Source organism: Psammomys obesus, unplaced genomic scaffold, assembly GCF_907164565.1.
Source record: "Psammomys obesus unplaced genomic scaffold, mPsaObe1.curated_primary_1811, whole genome shotgun sequence".
Taxonomy (NCBI): domain Eukaryota; kingdom Metazoa; phylum Chordata; class Mammalia; order Rodentia; family Muridae; genus Psammomys; species Psammomys obesus.
In genome coordinates, this window is record NW_026596095.1 from 25102278 (window position 1) to 25121098 (window position 18821).

The following is an 18821-nucleotide window of genomic DNA, read 5'->3' on the forward strand; positions in this document are numbered from 1 at the left end:
TATCCAGTTACTAATCCTCCCTCTGCTACTCTCTGCCCTGATATGGAGGCAGCTGAAAAAAGATGCCCTACTAACAGCTCATAAATGGATCCAGATCTCACTGCCAATGCTCAGCTAACAGAAATCATTTAGATCTGAGAGATCCTGGCTCACATACTTTTCCAAATAAAATCAGAGAGTTTAAGAAAGAAAGACCAGTTTTGTTTGTTTTTTCACTAAATTCAGAGATGTTTCAGTTTATTTAAGAGTCTTTAACATGTTCAAAGGTCAAGTGACAAGAAAAATCTACATCATGGTCCTTTCAATATTGAAAGGGCAAACTTTTATTGAAAGACTTAAAAACAGGTTTATCTTCAAATTCTACAAGTCATCAGTCAGAAAGGAAAAAAAAAAAAAAGTCAGTCTATACATTGCTTCCCTCACTTGACTTGGTCTGTATTTAGCAAGATGATATAAGGTCAAGTACTACAAACGATGAAATATCACTAGTTCTGCAAAATAGCATAGGATGGAGTGTGAACTGTGTATTTTACTAAGAACACAAAAAAAACGTTAAAATCCCGAACTTCAATGCATTTTTATTAACAATTTTACCTTAATTTTATTTTTTTCACTTATGAAAGACCATGTGATATTGGTATCGTTTCCTACGTAAACTAGCAATAATTTGGGCAATAGTAGGCCATCCTCTCAACACAGAAAAAAAGGGCATTTCGCCTGTTCCGCACTTTGACCTCTGTAAGCGGGGCTATCTTCGTCTCGAGACCCAAGCTTATCGATGACTGAAAGCCCTTGATAGGGAAAAACACCTCGTGGCAGCCTCTACGCTCTCCCACAAACCCCGGGTCCTGACTCCACCCCCTACACGCCCCTCCTCTTTCTCCACCTAACTCTGGAATTAGCGCAGTTCGATGACGTAGCCGTAAAAGCGCCGTCACCGGGCGTGCAACCACCGCCTCTGACTCTGGGAATTGAAGTTTCGGGAGGAGGCTGACGCGTGGAGGCGAGAGCACGTCAGGACGACTTTCCGACAGCAGCCTGGCAGTCCCCGTGGGCCGCGAGGCTTGGTAAGTACGGAACTGCGGCTGTCGCGCCCTCGCCCTTTGGTCTCCTTCAGGAGGCTGAAGGAGCGCGAACTACCCTACCAGCCGCCGCAACCAGGGCTTCCGGAGGAGAGGGCGAGGGCCCGGGAAGTAGTCGCGGGTTCTCGGAGGAAGTGACGTCGGGTGGCGCGGTTCTCCCTCCCGCCTCGCCCCGCCCCGGGCCGCTTTCCAGCTCCCCGATTGGTCAGCTGCGGTCTGCCAGCTGGCGGACGCTCGCGGGCTCCGGGCAAGCTGGGGGCGGGCGCGGCGGGCCTGGGTGTGCGCGTGCGCGGGTCCTGGGCCGCGCAAGGTACTCTGGGTTTTTGTTGTTCGTGGGGTCCGTACCTGGAGGGAAATGTGGCGTCCGAGGGCTGCCCGCGGCAGTGCGGCGTGGTGCCTAGAGCGCGGCCAAGGCGCTTTCCCGCCTCCCTTTCTTCTCTGGGCCTGGTGTGCTGGGATGTAGGGAGCCGAGGGGCGGTGGCTGCAGAGGCGGCCGAGCCCCGTGGTGAGCTGAGGATGAGTTTTAAGATCGATGTGTGGCTAGTGGTCACAAATACCGTGTGTTTACAATGTGGCAGTGTGGCCGGAGGTTTAAGTGAATTACGCAGATTATCCCCTCCCCCCCTTTTTTTTTTAAACCATCTGAGATTTCCCTCCCAAGCCAGCACTCCGGCCGAAGGGACTTGACAACCGAACAAAGAAGGGGCTGTTGTTACTGCAGAATTGACCGACGCGTTCAATAAAGTCAGAATACCCCTTTACCGGCAGGTCATTGATTCTAGCAATTCCCGAAAAGAAAGCTTGAAAACCACGAGGGTTTTTATTTTAGCTGGTTTGATAACAGCCAGGTTTTTGTCTCTGGCCTTCCGTGATGTATGCTCATCCCACACCAGACAGCCTTAGTCATCATGGGTTTTGTGTTCCCATCTGATAAACTCTGTCCATGAATTAACCGGGCAATTAAAAAATATTATGCTAAAGTAAAATCTCACACTTATGTTCTATACTTTCTGTAAATTGTTCTTAAATATTTGTTAAACTTGGCTTAGTGAAAGAAAATGTGCTGTGAGCATCACTCCGGGTCAGGGAGGAGCCCAGCACTCGCTGCCATACAGAGATTTGCTACATGACCCAAACTGAAACCAGGTATGCTCAAAAGTGCCATGTTTTGCATAACATAAGTGCATCAAGTTCGTATACAATGTGTTTATTGCATAGTGGACAGCGGGAGCGGAAGCTGGCTTGGTAAAGTTTAGCCAAAATAAGATAGTATTTTATCTGCATTTCATTAAATGAAAAACATTTCGTGTTCAGTGCGTCTGGTTTATTTAACTAAAGCTTGGGAAATTTACCCAGCACAATGTTTTGAGGATCGCTAAAATAAATTAATTTTGGTTAGGGCTGGATCATGATTGGCTGCTCAAAAGTGTTACTATTCTGTGATAGGTCAAATTAAATTTAACTTGACAAATTTTAGATGTGAAAGACAAAGGCTCCCCCTGGTGTGCATGAGTTATAAAACATGGCTTTTGTGAGTCTCCCAATAGAGCCAGCCCAACACTTCAGATTGTTGAGTAACGTTGAGAACTACTGAAAAATGGTGGGATAAACAGCAGTGTGCTCTCTTGAAAATTTGTTTCATAAAATGTTTTTACGTTTGCATGTTTGATGAGTTGTGTTTTTTTTCCACTATCCATTGCTTTGGGTATGTACATTTTTGAATTTGATTTAATGCCTTTGGAGCCATCTCTCAACGTGTGCAGTCAGCACAGAGGTCTCTTCAGAATCCCTCCACTCATCCCCTCCACCCCACGCTCAAGATTTTAGGTTACTGGGAAGTGCTGGTATTGGAGCTGGGTTTGAGTCATACTGCCATAATTTCATTCATCTCTTATCTAGCCAGCTACTTTGAGTATTTTTTTTTTTCTGCTGGATTTGTTTGAGATGCCTTGTTCATAGGAATTATTAGACACAGGAAGAGTTAGTAACTTCCTCTATTCACTTTCTTTTAAAATCATTTGAAATCTACTCACTTATTTATCCTATCAGTATGAAGTAAGAATCAACAAAATCTCAGCTAATGTAACACCGCACTTTCAAAGAAAGTGAGAATCGTATAATAAAACTACTGTTTAAACCATGTTCTGCAAAGGTTTTGTCCTCATCAATGTGGAGGCTTGTTGTTTTGTTGTTGTTTGTTTGTTGTTGTTTCAGCTTAGATTGTGAACTCTCTGTAGAGACTTAATAGCTCTGTAAAAAAAAAAAAAATCTCAGATTGTTTCTTAAGGCCATACGCTATTTAGTAGATCATGCTTAGTCTTTGGAGATAAACAGGCACTTTTAAGCTTTGTTGTTAATACGGTATTAGAAGAAAAGACATTCCAGTTAGCCTCCCCTAATCGGCAAGTTCGTTCTACCAAATATGGATAAAGATGTGTGTGGTTGGCTTTAAATGAAGATTTATTTCAGTTCAACTCTAAGAATTTCTCAGACTGATTACAGAATCAATTTTTATATTTTGTTTTTAGCCAAAAAAACTGTTTACAGAGATACAGTGACATTTATTAGAGAGAGAAAAAAACCTTGTCTGTATTATTCAAGTTAGAAAACGTAGATATCCATGAATAAAAGTTAAAGATGTATGTATGCTTTTAAAAAATAATTTGATATAATAGGAATATTAGTATATGTTTTGATTATCAGACTTAAAATATAACTATTTTCTTTTATCAGTAAGTAATTTTGGAAATCACATTTTTACTGGCTGCTTAGTATGCATAACTGACCTATATTATAGATGAACCGTGATTTATTTACTCTTTTTGCTGATACTAAAGTAAATTCTGACTTTTCACAGTTAAAAATAATGTGAAGGTGAATAAATTGTGATGCAAATTTTAATGTACATCTTTTTCTTACAGGAATTTATTCTAAGAAAATACATTGTTAGGTCAGAAAGTCTCTGCTCTAGTTCAATTTGCTGTGATAAAGGACCCTGGCCAAAAGCAAGTTAAAGGAAGGGTGTCCCTGGCTTATGCTACTAGATTACAGTTCAGTATTGAGGGACGTCAGAGCAGGAGCTCAAGCAGAAACCGTGGAGTATGTTGCATGTCAGCTTCCTCCTCTTGCCAGGCTTAGTTAACCCTCCTATATGGCTGAGGACCACCAACCAGCCTATCGATGGCGCCACTCACAGTAAATGAACAATCATGACAGTTCCTCACAGACATGGCCACAGAGCAGTGTCATCTGGGCGGTGTCCATCTGCCCCGTGTCCTCTATTGAGCCTTCCTCTCATAGCCCTAGGCTATGACAGCTTGACAGCTGAAGCTAAGTAGGACAGTGTCAGTGAATTAGCTGCCTTCTGGAAAACCTGTATGATGACCCTCCATAGTGTATGTAAACACTCTGTTTCTTCAGTTGTTAGCAGTATTGTCAACAAATGGTGCTTCATGTTACATGATACTTAAAGATCTTTGCCAATAAGCAGAATTTAACTATCTAAATTTGTATTTTTATCAGTGATAAAGTTTAAAATCTGTTGGAGGCTGTTGGCTATTTGGGCTATTTTACTTTGTGTTTGTAATTTACCTGTTCATGTAAAACTTTTCCTTTTCAATTTTTTCAGAAACAGCAACTATGTCATCTGAAATGCTGCCAGCATCTGTTGAGCCTCCTGAAGTGGAAGGAAAGACAGGCATGAGTGAATCTGAAGCAGAGACACAGAAGCCAAGAATCGACGCAGGGACAGAGACACTATCTAAACGACAGATGAAGAAGCTGATGAAACAGAAACAATGGGAAGAACAGCGAGAACAGCGCAAGTGTGTATCTGAGAGCATGTGCCATCTTAGTGAGAGACAGAATATTGGGTCGTGTTAAAAGCTGTCTTCACTGACACTCAGGTCATAAAAAAATAAGGTTATATATGTTATTAGCTAACACTGAGCTGCTGTTAAAACCACACGTGTGTGGAATTGTGACTTTGTTTCTTCAATACTGATGAACTTAGGCTCAGCATCTTTTCTCAGCTAAGACTACCTGAATAGGAGCAGACTTGCCAGAATGGCTCAGACAGGGGAGCTGGGATCCGTGTCTTAGATCCGGGTAAAATGGCAACACAGGAAGGCCAAACTTTGGCCTGACATGGATGTAGCTAAAACAGGTTTTCATGAAAGCATTTCTGCAACAGCCATTGTCTGATGCCAACATTTACAACAGATTAGAAAAGCGTTGCACTTTTATTTATTTATTTATTTTTAAGTAAATTTAGTGAAGTTGTCTTTTTAGTATTCTCTGTGAAATTGAACTAGAAAATAGTTTAGGGGATGAGTTGTGAGTAAATTCTTCATAACTCATAAGTTACTCTTAGACCTATATGATGCTAATAATGAAAACATTGAATAATGCAGTTATTCATTAAAGAAAGCTTTATATTATCTTTGCAAAGTCATTTTCTTCATATGTAAAGTTATTGTTATTGTATGGAGTAAATAAAGTTGCTAATATCTGACCCTTTTCTTCCCACAGAAGAGACATATTTCATATAACCCTATTTTAAAATGTCATGTTTTGTTCAATTAGAAGTTTTGTGAATGTCTAAATAAATAACAGAAAATGTTTTATTTGCTTGTTTAGGGAAAAACGAAAAGAAAAACGCAAGAGAAAGAAATTAGAACGGCAATGTCAACTGGAGTCCAACTCAGATGGAAATGACAGAAAACGCATTCGAAGACATGTCATTCATAGCAACCTCCGCCTTATCATTGATTGTAGCTTTGATGACTTGATGGTATTAAAGGTATTATAAGGTCCCTGTTTGTGAACTAGGTTCTATCATTTTATTTTCATATGTAGTATGAAAATAATATTTATACACTAAACTGCATCTTAAGTTTTTCAAACTCTCTTACTCCTAAATTGAGTGCTTTTCTATGTATATCATATTAAAGTTTATATGTGCATAGACAGACATTTACCCCATAATTAGATAATAAAACTAACTAACCGCATATCAGTTATAAAGATTGTAAAGTGACTGAGTGGGATACATTTTGAAAAACTGAGACAGGAGCATCTCAGAGAGTTTTAAGCTAGCCTAGGATAGCACATTTGAAGCACATTTTGATCTACTCAGTGAGATCCTATGTCAAATTAAAATAAACGTGTGTGTGAGTGTGTGTGTGTGTGTGTGTGTGTGTATTTGTATCTGTAGCACGACTGGAGAGATAGATCAGTAACTCCAGTTTCAGGGCATCTGGCCTCCACAGGCACTGCATGAACATGGTGTGCATACATATATCCAGGCACACGCACACACACACACACACACACACACACACACACACACACACAATTTGTTTCAAATCTGGCATTTTACCAATGCCAGTGGGGTAAAGTATGGAAATAGGATGATTCTAACTAAAAGAAGCTTTTTTGGTTTTATCTATTAAACCAGCATCAACTAGCATATTGAACAGATAGAAACTTTAAAAGGACAGGTGAATTATGGAGCATTAACTTTACATATAGTAATTTTGTTAGTGTGTAGGAAAATCAAATGAAAATTATCACAATAGCCTTAACATTTTAAAAGGAAGATTTTTGCCTCTCTGTCCCTTCCTTCTGCTTATTCTCTTTTTTTTAACACCATGGAATGGCCTTGGATGATTTTGATAATCCTGTTTTTTAAATTGTGCTGTTTTATAGGATATTAAGAAGCTTCATAAACAGATTCAACGATGTTATGCAGAAAATCGGCGGGCATCACATCCCGTGCAGGTGCGTATGAGGGATTAGAGGAGACTCGGTGTCTTTCCCATCTCTCATGACAAGAGATCTGGGTTATTCTGGCTACCCTTACATGAGAGGCTTAGAGGCTTCTTGTATCATGCTTATTTGATCATTTTTTTTTCCTACAAAAATATTTTGAACATGAGTGTCATTCCCAGACACTTCCATCATTAGCCTTGTTCATTTTCAGTGTCTGTTCACAGCTGTGTAGTGGGGAGTCTCTGTTTTAGGACATGTGCATGTTTTCACAGCAGTTTCTCAGCCTTTTGATTCCTTCCAGCTATGGGAGGTGGAAAGGAGGGGAAGTAGGCTGCCACTGTCTATTTGTACAGCAGGGCCTCTTAGATGTGTCTCTCTTACTTTTTTTTTTGAGCCAAGGACAATTCTGAAGAGTATTGCTTAAACTTAGAGAGTTTAAGGCTGGTTAGAGGTATGTTTTACCAAGTAGAAGCAGTATGGTACTGTGTTTTTGTATGATTTTATACCCTACCTTTACATCTTTTTCCCCCCGCTACATGAGGCTCTGAGCATCTTTGATTCAGCTGTGAAGTAGGTGTCAGGAACGTCTCAGCAAAACTAATAACAATAATAGTGACAGCGGCACCTTCTTCCATGAAGGTAGATGAGAGCTTGATGAAAAGAAGGGAGTTTGCAGACTCTTCAGTGACAGACAGGTTATAGCTACCCAGCCAGGACTCGGGATGCAAATGTTAGAGGCATGCCAGAGCCAGTGCATTAAGGGGACACCACCTTCACATGTGCCCTTTCTCCCACCTGTTTCAGCTCTGCTCAGAGTTGATCACAAGTTCTTTTCTAGCTCAGTGAAAAGTGTTTTCTGTTTCATTGGTGATCAGATGAATGATGAGGGGATAAAATATCGCACTTACTGATCATATTCCTTCTTTCTCTCTGCCTGCCAATTGCCCATCAGTTTTACTTGACAAGCCATGGAGGTCAACTGAAAAAGAACATGAATGAAAATGACAAAGGATGGGTCAACTGGAAGGTAGTAGAACAGTCTTAAGTATTCTAAGCTAAAAGGCTCTTTTGTTTTACCTAAGTTCTCAGTAATGGCATGCTCCAAAACCCTCATTACACCCATGTCTAAAGTTACAAGGATTGAAGCTGAAGAAGAGAATGACAGGTCTGTTCATTTGTATTTACTGCCACGAATCTTGTCTGCTAGCTTAGAGCCACTCTTTAAAAAAGAAATATCTGAAAGCCTTAATAAGATCTTCTGTAGCAGACTCACTCTAAAATTTGGAAGTGTCTCTACATTTCATTTCTTCTAAACCATGCTCTCTATTCTGTGACCACTAGCCAAATGTGGTTGTAAACTCCTGAGATGAGGAAATCTGGGTTGTGAGTTGACAAACGCTGTAAATGTGAGATGCGTGCTAACTTAGAAGGGAAGGGGAGTATAGCATGGGCATATTATGTTAAAATTGACTTAATTTATCTATTTTTACTTTTTTAGTGTGGCTTCTAACAGATTTAAAATGTATTCGTGATGTATAATTTCCCTGTTGTAGGTATTTGTAAAGATGTGGTCAGCTTCCTCAGTACCACTGTGGCCATCTTGGCTAGGAAGAGTTGGCCAGGTACACATATATCCATCTTGTCTAGGAACAGATGTGGCCATCTTGGCCAGGTACAGACATGGCCGTCTTGGCTAGATACAGATGTGGCCCTCCTAGCCCAGTACAACTGTGGCCAGCTTGGCTTGGTACTCCACTGTTCAGAGGAGTGCTGTGTTGTGCCTGTGCATTTGTTTACTGACTGTTTTCAGCTCCCACAGTGTCCCACTTTCCCACAAATACCTACTAATCTAGCAACTGCATTTATGAAGAGCCTATGTGTGGACATTTGCAAGAAAAGTATTCTTGGCAATTCTTTTAGATTCATGGCTCTTTTTCTAAGAAATAATGAATACGTTAGACAAGCATGCTTTTTTGTGTCTTGCCAAGCTGTTTACGACCTCAGGTTTCTAGAGAAATACAGATTCACTGGCCTCTAGTTACTCAAGCTACTCTTGAGGCCCTGATGAAGTATAGGAGTCAGATTTTTAGCATAGTGTTCTCCAGAAAAGACATTACATTAATCAGTAGCATACAATCTAAGAGTCTGCTTCACTTAAATTTTTTTTAATTGTATAAAAGTCAGCCTGGTGCCATATCACTTAGGCAGTTAATGTGACTTGAAAAATCTTACAGCTCTTAGTAAGTCTTCTATCCAAGAATTGACAGTTTTGGTAAAGAACCTTTCAAATGTATCTTGTAGAAACAGACACATCCTATTAATTAAATTGACGTAATTTCCTTTTGATGAGTCAAATGAGAGATGTAATTAGAAAAGACATTTCTTGTCTGAAAAACAGTGTAATCAAGAAGGCAGGAAACTGCATTTTGATTTTTTATTTTTGGAGCAGAGATATAGTTAAAAGGTAGACTGGTGCCATATCTAGGAAAGATGTCCTGGGTTGAAGTGTTGGAGTTGGACCCTACAGGAAAGGGCTGGATAATGCAAGTGAGATTTTAGATAACACAAGTGTGTGGAATTCAGGTAGGGACTGAGGCCAGCCAAGGAAAGGTTGGTAGAATATTTCCATGACTGAGGTATGAGGTAAGGAACTGGCTATGGATTTTAAATGCTATTCTAGCAATAGCCTCTCAGGCTTGATTTCAGATGTTCTATTCAGGTTTGTTTTGGGAAAAGAGGGTAACCATTTTAGCCAGCTTTCACAGAACCCTGCCAATTAATACACTTGTTCTCCTTTTGTTTTTGAAGGATATCCACATCAAGTCAGAGCACTATAGTGAAGTCATCAAAAAAGAGGACCTGGTTTACCTGACATCAGACTCACCTAATGTACTGAAGGACTTAGATGAGTCCAAGGCTTATGTGATTGGAGGGTTAGTGGACCACAACCATCACAAGGTACTGGATTTGCTCCTACATAAAATCTGTGCTTCAGATGGTGACAGAATCCTAATGCAGATGGTCTTTTCTTCAGCACGTACTATAGTGGTGGTGACCTAAGCTAAGCAAAAGGCCTCATGTTAACTTATTTAACCCCCTCTAGTTCAGGGAGGTCAGTGCAGTTATTTCTGCATTTCACAGCTGCAGCATCTGAGGAACAAAGAAATGGAGCCTAAAGTCGGCCGTGCTAGGGGCAAAGCCGAGGACTGGAAGTGGCGAGACTGCTGCAGAGTCCACATCCACAGTGTGTGTCGCTGGGCTCTGCTGCTAGCGAATTGCTCCACCACTGAGGTTAATACCAATTTTTAAAATAGGTATTTTATTTTATGAGTGTTTTGCTACATGTATGTTAACACTGTGTGTTTGCCAGATGCCCTTGAAGGTCAGAAAATGTCAGACTCTCTGGAACTGGAGTTAAAGTTGTGAGCCATCCTATGGGTGCTGGAAACTGAACCTGAGCAGTGCGAACTGCTGAGTCATCACTCCAGCCCCATATTAGTGTTTAAATGTGTGATTTCCCAAATTGTTTTTCTCATCTTTCTTTTCCCAACTTATGTTTTTGTATAGATAAGAAGTTACAGAACTCCACTTTCAGAAGAGAACATTATTGTTTACTTTGCAACATGCTCATTTCATCCCATTTTTTCTAAAGGAAGGGTAGTTTTTCCTAAGTGAAGAAATGTCAGAGCGGTGTATGAAGGAGTTGTGTGAGCCGCAGCAGCCATGTGCACATGGAATTTCTGCCGTGTCACAGATGACCACATCCACCTGTCCAGTGGTGGAGTCACGGCTGGAGCTCCTCAGTGTGATATGGCTGAGAATTGGATTTTTTTTTTTTTTTTTAATTGTAATTTTGAGGTTGTCAGGTATGGCTAGGCATTGGATGAACAACTCTAGAACATTACAGGAGCCTCATCAGAGTGGTCTTCAACCTTTTTGTTGTTCTTAGAAAATTCTAATTTATAATTTATGCCTGAACAGATTCTCTGCTCAGGTTGTGTTCAACAAATCATTTTTATTCCAAAAGCCCTTGGCTCTTCCCGTCTTTTACCCCCACATATGCTAAGAACTTATTGAGAAATTAAGCTTACACTTCCTGGATGGTCAAAGGGAATCTTCCTCTGGGATAGACACAGATTTCAAGCGTTTTAAGTTTGGGAAAAATATGAAATCCCTATCTAATCAATTTTTAGTTTATTGAAAGGGAAAAATAAAATGTAAGGACAGTTGAAATACTTTCACTCAGGGTTTCATTTCATTGCCATTTTTGTGTCTCGGTGTACAATTGAAACTGAATTTCTTTTATATAAATACAAAAATAGCGGAATTTTAGCAGAGCCATTATATCCTGTTTATATATATATATATATATATATATATATATATATATATATATATGTATATATATATATATACACACACATATACACATACATACATACATACATACATACATACACATACATACATACACATACATACATACACACACACCATTCTGGAGTGATGGCACTTAGGCTTTGAAGTAGCCTTTATAACAGTCACTGTTAGCTGAGATTTTATTAAGTTCTTCTTTTGATGGATTCTCAGAGCCTTTGTATAACTTAGTTTGGGGACAGGCCTGGCAAACCAGGAAGTCTTGTGTGGCTGAGAATTGCGTGGATAATAGTTCCTTCACACAACCCCTAGATCAGGTAAGAGGTTTCGGTATGCGGAAACTGACTTGTTAAATGTCTTCTCAGTAACAATGAAGAGCATCCTGTTGATGCCCTGCTGCTGAGACGCCTGAACTCATCCTGCAGTGTCTCTTTCTTCTATCAGTCAGCACCCAGTGTAACCCAGAACACCGACAAAGAATGATGGTGCTTCTCTCCAAATTCAGTTGGAGTGTTTAACCCAGAGAAAGGGGGTAGGGATGGGAAAGAGAATAACCAGAAAGCCGACACACTGGGATTTCATTGTTCTGCCACTGAGAAGATTTCTACCTGCTGGGAATGCAGTTTCTTCACCTCTGTGTGGTGAGATGGTTAAGCAAAGGCTGCAAATGCTCCTACTGTCAGGACTAAAACACACCACGTGCTCTTAGGTTTTCTGTACTCAGTCCTTTCTGAAAAAGATCTGCACTCTGAAACTATATATCACCTAAGTCCTAGTGTCTTTATTTTTAGGGACTGACTTTTAAACAGGCATCCAGTTATGGAATTGAGCACGCACAGCTCCCTCTTGCCGATTTTGTGAAGATGAACAGTCGAAAAGTCCTGGCAGTTAACCATGGTAAGCTACTGAGGTGACTGAAGGGTGTCTAAGTTAGCACTGCGAAAGAGAACATTTCAGATTTAGACAAATAGAAAGGAGCAGTCATTTATTAGAAATAAAAGTGAATGCCTTAGGAATTTTTGAAAGTTCAAAACGTAAATTCAGAGTACAAAAACAATTAGCTATAATATCACGACTCGTGGGTACTTGCTATTAACTTTTGGGTTTGTTTCCTCCCAGCTCTTTTCCTGTGACTGGGTCTCTGACAACATTGCTACTCTAGGGTACCTAGTCTTCTCTTCATTATAGTTTCCGTGTGATTGGTTTTTAGTGACCATGATATTTCATCCTCTAAATAGATAAACATTTAATCATTCTCCCATTGTTGAGTATTTTTAATTTGTATTTTAATTTGTATATTTTTGTTATGTAATACCCAAAATTAACATGTAAGCGCCACTTACTGGAATGGTGGGAATTGTACTTCTTGGAAGATAACAAAGGCCAAGGGGAAAGTATAGTGGACTATAGGTTTGTTCTTATAAACCCCTTCAACATGTAGTTAGGGGGTTAGGGTTAGCGTTAGGGTTAGAGTTAGTTAGGGTTCCCATTCTCAGCTGAGAAATTCCAGGGAATGGTCCTGACCAAAGTCTAAAGTCTCTTGGTCAGTATTTCCTATTTAATAAAGCTTGCTGTAAATTTGGCCCAAAATGGTAGAATTGGTGAATCTCAGGATTAACAGGTGACATGAATAACATTGTAGTGCACCGCTGCTTAGATATCATTTTTTTGTTTAAGTATTATTTAAATTCTAATTTTAAAAAAAACATTTTTGAGACAGGGTTTCACTGTGAGACTAGGCTGGCCTTCAGCTAATATCAGTACACCTGCCTCTTCCTCCTTCCTTAATGTTAGGATTAAAGGCATACACTACCAAGCCACCCAACTTTAATATGTTGAAGATGTATTTATAATTTTTGTGTAAGTGTTTTGCTTGCATGTATATATGTGTACCAAGTACGTGTTTGGTGCCTGTGGAGGCCAGAAGAGGGAATTGGATCCCTGGAACTGGAGTTACAGGCAGTTTTAAGCAACCATGTGGATATTAAGAACTGAACCCAGTCCTCTGTAAGAGTAGCCAGTGGTCTTAAAATTATCCTTAAAGGAGATTGAGGCATCTCTATGTCTCCTTGACTTAATTTTTAAAGTAACAACTTATCTAATCCTAAATGCTTCTGTATAGTAGGCTTTATGGAGTTAGAGAAATGAAATTACTTATTCAAGCAACAATTTTTTCTTTTAAACCTTTGCTACCTTAGTGGTCATGACTTTTCTGCAAAATGGCCTGGAAAGCTGTTCCATAGTGTGGTGGACCTAGGGATAGATGGTGTTGGTTTCCTTTCTACTAATGTGAAAGCAAAAGCAGAAAGCAGACAAAAGGCTCTTTGGAGTGGCTCTTTGTAGGGAAGATAGAAGAAATGTAGCTAAGTGTCACCATCTGTGTTCTAGTTTTAAGTTAGTACATAAGAGATGAAAAATAACTGATGAAAAACAGGACGGAACCTCAAAAGGTCTTCTCTTGATTATAATGGACAACTGATGCTTCTAAGTTTCTGGGGCTTGAGAACTGACTGAGGGAAAGCTGGAGAGGGCATACAGGCTGCAGAGCCGTAGGGCTCTTTGTCCCTGATAACCAAAAGGAGAAGGAAGTAAGAACTTTGCATAATTAGGACAAGTCAGCACTTAGCACAAGGGTCGTATTACAAGACAGTCTGCAGCATCTTGTTGTCCTTGACTAAGGAGTCTGGATTTGTCCTTGTTGCAGTGTTTGAAATTATCCTGGAGTTCTTGGAGACAAGAGACTGGCAGGAAGCATTTTTTACAATCTTACCGCCACGGAAAGGAGCTGTTCCTGCACACAAGGCCTATGAAAGCTCCCCTTGGGACCAGCAGTCTCTCCAAGGAGGATGGGACAGTGGCAGCGAGGGAGAACCTTGCGAAAATGACCCAGACTCGCCACAGAAAGAGCAAGACCAGCAAAGCAGCCTGGCATCTGCAGTGAGCCCTGCCCCACAGTAACCTTCCCCTGCTCTCCTCTCGCTGAAGAGAAGCCAGACAGTGAGGCGCTTCACAGAGGCCTAGGACTGCAGGAACATCGATCTTCTCTTGTCTCTCTTGTGGAAGTTTAAATCTTTTTCGAGAGTTAAATGATAATGAAAAACCCTTTAAGCACTAAGAAAGGATTGTTTGGTTTAAGACTTAAAGGTATGATTTCAAAATTGTTTTAAGCCTCAAATCAGAGTCACGGTGGATGTTGCCACACTGGTATGCCTTCATTCTTCATTCACTGGACTATATACTTCAGGGCGTGCCTTCTGACCTCTGAGCTTTGATCTTTTATGTTCCTATTTGTGTCTTTTTGGTCTGATGCCTGTTTGTTGGAGTAGCTTCCCAAGCTACCCTTCTGTGTTCAGTGCTTTTGTGTTCAGTGAAATTCTTTCTAAGAAATACACTAATTCTAGGAGGAATACGAGGTGTTTGCTGGCCTCGGCAATTCTTTCCCTTTGGACAATGGAGCCCATTCCTGTGCCTCCTTTGTGATGCCTTTTCATGTTTCTGAAATAGTTGAAAAAATAATTGTAAATCCCTTAATGACAATAATTTATTCACTTATAAAATTAATTTTTTGCTGGCTAGATTATTTTATATGGTTATTTTTGAAGGATCAATTTGTCTTTACCTCAGTTTAAAACAACAATATAAGCTACCCTTTCTAGATATTTTCCATACATAGAACATATTTGCATATATGGGATTATTCGTCTGCATCCTCCTGTAATCTGCCTAATGTCAATTTATTTCTGTAAATAACATGCATGTAGGAAAATGTGCATGTAATGTTTACATCTGTCTGATTTCACATGTAGCTGTCACGTTTTGATCCTTTATGACAGGACTGATATGTATTGTTTGTGGAATGGTTGTGTTGAATGTGCTAATTTGAATTTATTAAATGCCCAAATCCAAAATTAAATAATTTGGAAATTTACGAAGGAAGACGGAGCAGAGGGGAACTGTTACACAACTTCCATGTTCTGCATAGTAGTTGCAGAGAAGTGTGTTTAGAGAAAATGCTCCTGGCCACAGTGCAGGTGTCCAGGAGCTCTCAGAGAACCGTGACATAAGCGCTTGTGCTCTTCTCTCTACTATATAATGTATGTGCTGTCTTAACATCACAGACGGAAGCTCAATAGGCTTAGTACTGATGTTCCCTGTCTGTTTTTGCTTTATTCGTAGTTACCTTTGTAGCTAGTTCTTTGAAAGCTTATAAAAAAAAAAGTATGTAAACAGTTATACTACAGTTCTAGAAAAATAAAGTTCATGTTGTTACTGTACTTTCCTAAGGTTCAGATTTTCTGAGCTGTCCCCACATGCTGTTTGTTTTATACTGGTCTCCAGCTGATGGCACTGTTGTGGAGGTTGTTCCCCTTTGGGAGGGGAAGCTGTGCTGGAGGAGGCATGTCACTCGGGGTGGGCTTTGCAGGTTTACAGCCAGTTCTGTTTCTTTTGTGAAATGTGAGCACTGCTTCCTCACTGCCAGGCCTTCCCTGTCATTATGGACTGTCTACCTCCTCCAGAACGCTAAGCCAAAATAGACCCTTCCTTCCCCATTTGTTTTTTTCAAGGTATTCTGTCATGCATCAACATAAGAGTAACTAATACAATGCCCTCCGTATCATTTTATATGGAATAAGACCCTATTTAATTATGAAAGTGAAGGAAATTATTTCAAGTACCACATGGTTTATTTTTCATTCATTGCAAAGGCTCAGTGTGCTATAAGAAATCATTGACTGAGTGGGCTAAAATAACCACAACTTATTTTCTGCAGTTTCAGCAGCTGCAAGTTCAGAATCAAGCCTGATAGGGCCATGGTCCCTCTCAGCATTATAAGCACGCATTATTTAAAAATTGGTTATATAAATAACTCTTAATGCTGCCATGCTTCTTGCCATGACAATAGTGGACTAAACCCCTGAAACTGTAAGCCAGCCCCAATTAAAGGTTTGCCTTTATAAGAGTTACTAGGTTATGGTGTCTCCTCAGAGCAATGGAAACCCTAAGACAGAAGTTGGTACCAGGAACGGGATATTGCTGGGATAGGCCTGACCATGCTTGTGTTTGGAGGACTGTGGATTTGGGGACTTTGGGTTAGGAAAGCAGTGGAATGCTTTAGGCCAGGCTTAATTGGCCATCCTACTAGGAACACGGGAGCCAGGGGTGCTGAGGCTGATTTGAACTGTGGGGCCCTAGCTCAAGATGTTTCAGAGGAGAAGAATTTTACTGTGTTGCTTAGAGATCGTTCTTGTGATATTTTGGTAAAGAATGTGGTTGCTCTTTGCCCATGTTCAAGGAGTCTGCCAGAGGCTAAGGTGAAGAGATTTAGATTAACTACATTGGTAAAGGAAATCTCAAAACAGCCTAGTAGAGACTGTTCTGTGGTTCACTCTCATGAAGATCTCATGGCGAGCTGAGAAAAGGAAAATATAATAGGTATGGTTTAAAGATTAAAGGGGCACCAGGAAGGAATATGGAGCTAAATCCTGTGTTCAAGCAGATAAACAGGTTAAAGATACTAAATGGCATTAAGGAAGTGTTGACCTCAGGGCAAGATCCCAACCAGCTAAGCTTCCATCTTGTGAAAAGGATGTTCCCCAAGGGACTTTGCCACCTATTCTAAATGTGCATGCATTTTTGGTTGTACAGGAAATAGTTATATCATGTCAGGGATTATTATGACCTGGTTATTCTTTTGGACATAAGGAAGTATGATTGTGTGTCAAGTTGACAAGGCTTGAATTGTGATGCTAGTCTCATTTGTCAACTTGACTGTCTTCAAATCAAGATGTAGAATTCTCAGCTACTCCAACACCATGTCTGCCAGGATGCTGCCATGCTTCCTACCATGACAATAATGGACTAAACCTCTGAAATAAAGCAGCCCCAATTAAGAGTTGCCTTGGTCATGGTATCTCTTTACAGCAATGGAAACCCTAACTAAGACACATGGAAAAGAGAGGATGTGTAGTGAAGAAGGCTGTTCTTAGTCTTCATTCACAGTCAGTACTGCTCTATAGCACAGCACAGATTAAGAAACAGCTTTGAGGATCAGATAAAATAAAATTGCATTGGTATAAGGAAGTTTTAAATCATGTTTCCTGTGTCATTACAGTGCAAATGCATAAAGTAAAGATACAGGAAATAGAAACACTATAATTAATAACAGGTGTATCTAGATCAAGATCCATATGTTGACAATAAAAACAAAACTCATTTTGTTTTCCATTATCTTTGGAACATTTCTAAAAGTGGCTGTATTAGGCTACCAAGAAAAATAAAGACTTAAAAAGAAACCGTAAAAGCAGGTTCTTTGATTGTAACAGTGTTAAAGGAGACAACAAAACTTGGAGGCTGGAGAGATGGCTCAGTGGGTAGAAGTGCCTGTCATGCGAGCATGAGAAGCTGGGTTCAAATCCCCAGACCCCACATGAACAGCAGGATACATTAGTGTGAACACCTGTAATCCCAGTGCTCCTACTGACAGATGGGAAATGGAGACAGAGTCCCCAGGACTCTGGCACACAAAGCAGAAAATCAGCAGAGACTGTGTCTTACAAAAGGCAGAATAGGAATGATACCCAAGGTTAGCCTTTGACCTCTACATGTGCAGCATATGCCTGCATTCACATGAACACACACATACACATAGGCTGTACACAACAAGTGTACACATGCAAATATGTGCTCACGTAAAGAAAACACATTGAGATAAAAGCCTCACTACCTATTCATTAGAAAGGAAGAAAGAACAGAATGAGAGGGAGAGAAGAAAAGAAAGAAGAAGGAAAGAAAGGGAAGGAAAGAAAGGGAAGGAAGGAAGGAAGGAAGGAAGGAAGGAAGGAAGGAAGGAAGGAAGGAAGGAAGGAAGGAAGGAAGGAAGGAAGGAAGGGGAAAAAAGCTAAGCAACTGGAAAAAGGAAATCAAATCTGAAAGCAAGCACTTTACCCACTGAGATGGCCTTGATGAATCTGGAGAACAGAGAGGCCAGTGTCATCATGAGAGTCTTTAAAAGAACAGGCAAAAGAATGGCAGACTGATTTGGTACAAGAGGTGAACAACTTGATTAGCTATTATTCTCTTTCAAGATAGAAGGGAGCCATGAATGAAAGACTGTGGATCACTTATAGAAGACAGAAAACAAACTCTTCCTAGAGCCTCCAAAAGGAAATTGACATCATTTTCTTTTTAATCCGTTCCACGTCTCTGCCTCCAGAACTGTAATATATTAAAATTGTATGGCAATAAGTTGCTGAGTTGGTAATACTTTGTTACAGCAACAGTAGAAAAATTTAGTACTTTCTTCTGATCTAATTTCCTTTTGCCAGCTGATTATAATTGACAATGATACCCTAGATGATCATTGAGCCACATAGAAGGATCCTAGGCCTCTCACTCAGCAAGCAATGCAAATGTATCCACTGATAGGAACAGAAGTCCTGAGCTCCTATATACGAAATAAACCCTGTTACAGTTGAAGCACAACATGTTACAACCTTGCACTAAGTAATTGTTGTAGCCCAAGAATAGTTAATTTAAAAAAAATTATATTAAATGTTGTAACATCCACCTTTAGCACTGAGTGGAAATAAA

General features: G+C 40.1%; 1 protein-coding gene across 5 annotated transcripts; it reads left to right on the forward strand.

Annotated features, from left to right (window-relative positions):
- The first annotated feature begins 919 nt into the window (after positions 1-919).
- On the forward strand, positions 920-15704 carry Trmt10a (tRNA methyltransferase 10A). Of its 5 annotated transcripts, XM_055628282.1 has the most exons (9): positions 1348-1392; positions 2132-2228; positions 4711-4906; positions 5721-5883; positions 6792-6863; positions 7807-7881; positions 9663-9812; positions 12023-12128; positions 13936-15704. In XM_055628282.1, exons 3-9 carry the CDS (start codon positions 4722-4724, stop codon positions 14187-14189), a joined length of 1005 nt encoding a protein of 334 aa, XP_055484257.1. In that variant the 5' UTR covers positions 1348-1392; positions 2132-2228; positions 4711-4721; the 3' UTR covers positions 14190-15704. The 5 variants fall into 5 exon arrangements, with proteins under 5 accessions (XP_055484256.1, XP_055484257.1, XP_055484259.1 ...); XM_055628281.1 differs by lacking the exons at positions 1348-1392; positions 2132-2228 and adding an exon at positions 920-1067; XM_055628284.1 differs by lacking the exon at positions 2132-2228 and having other exon boundaries at positions 1354-1392.
- Positions 15705-18821: the final 3117 nt, after the last annotated feature.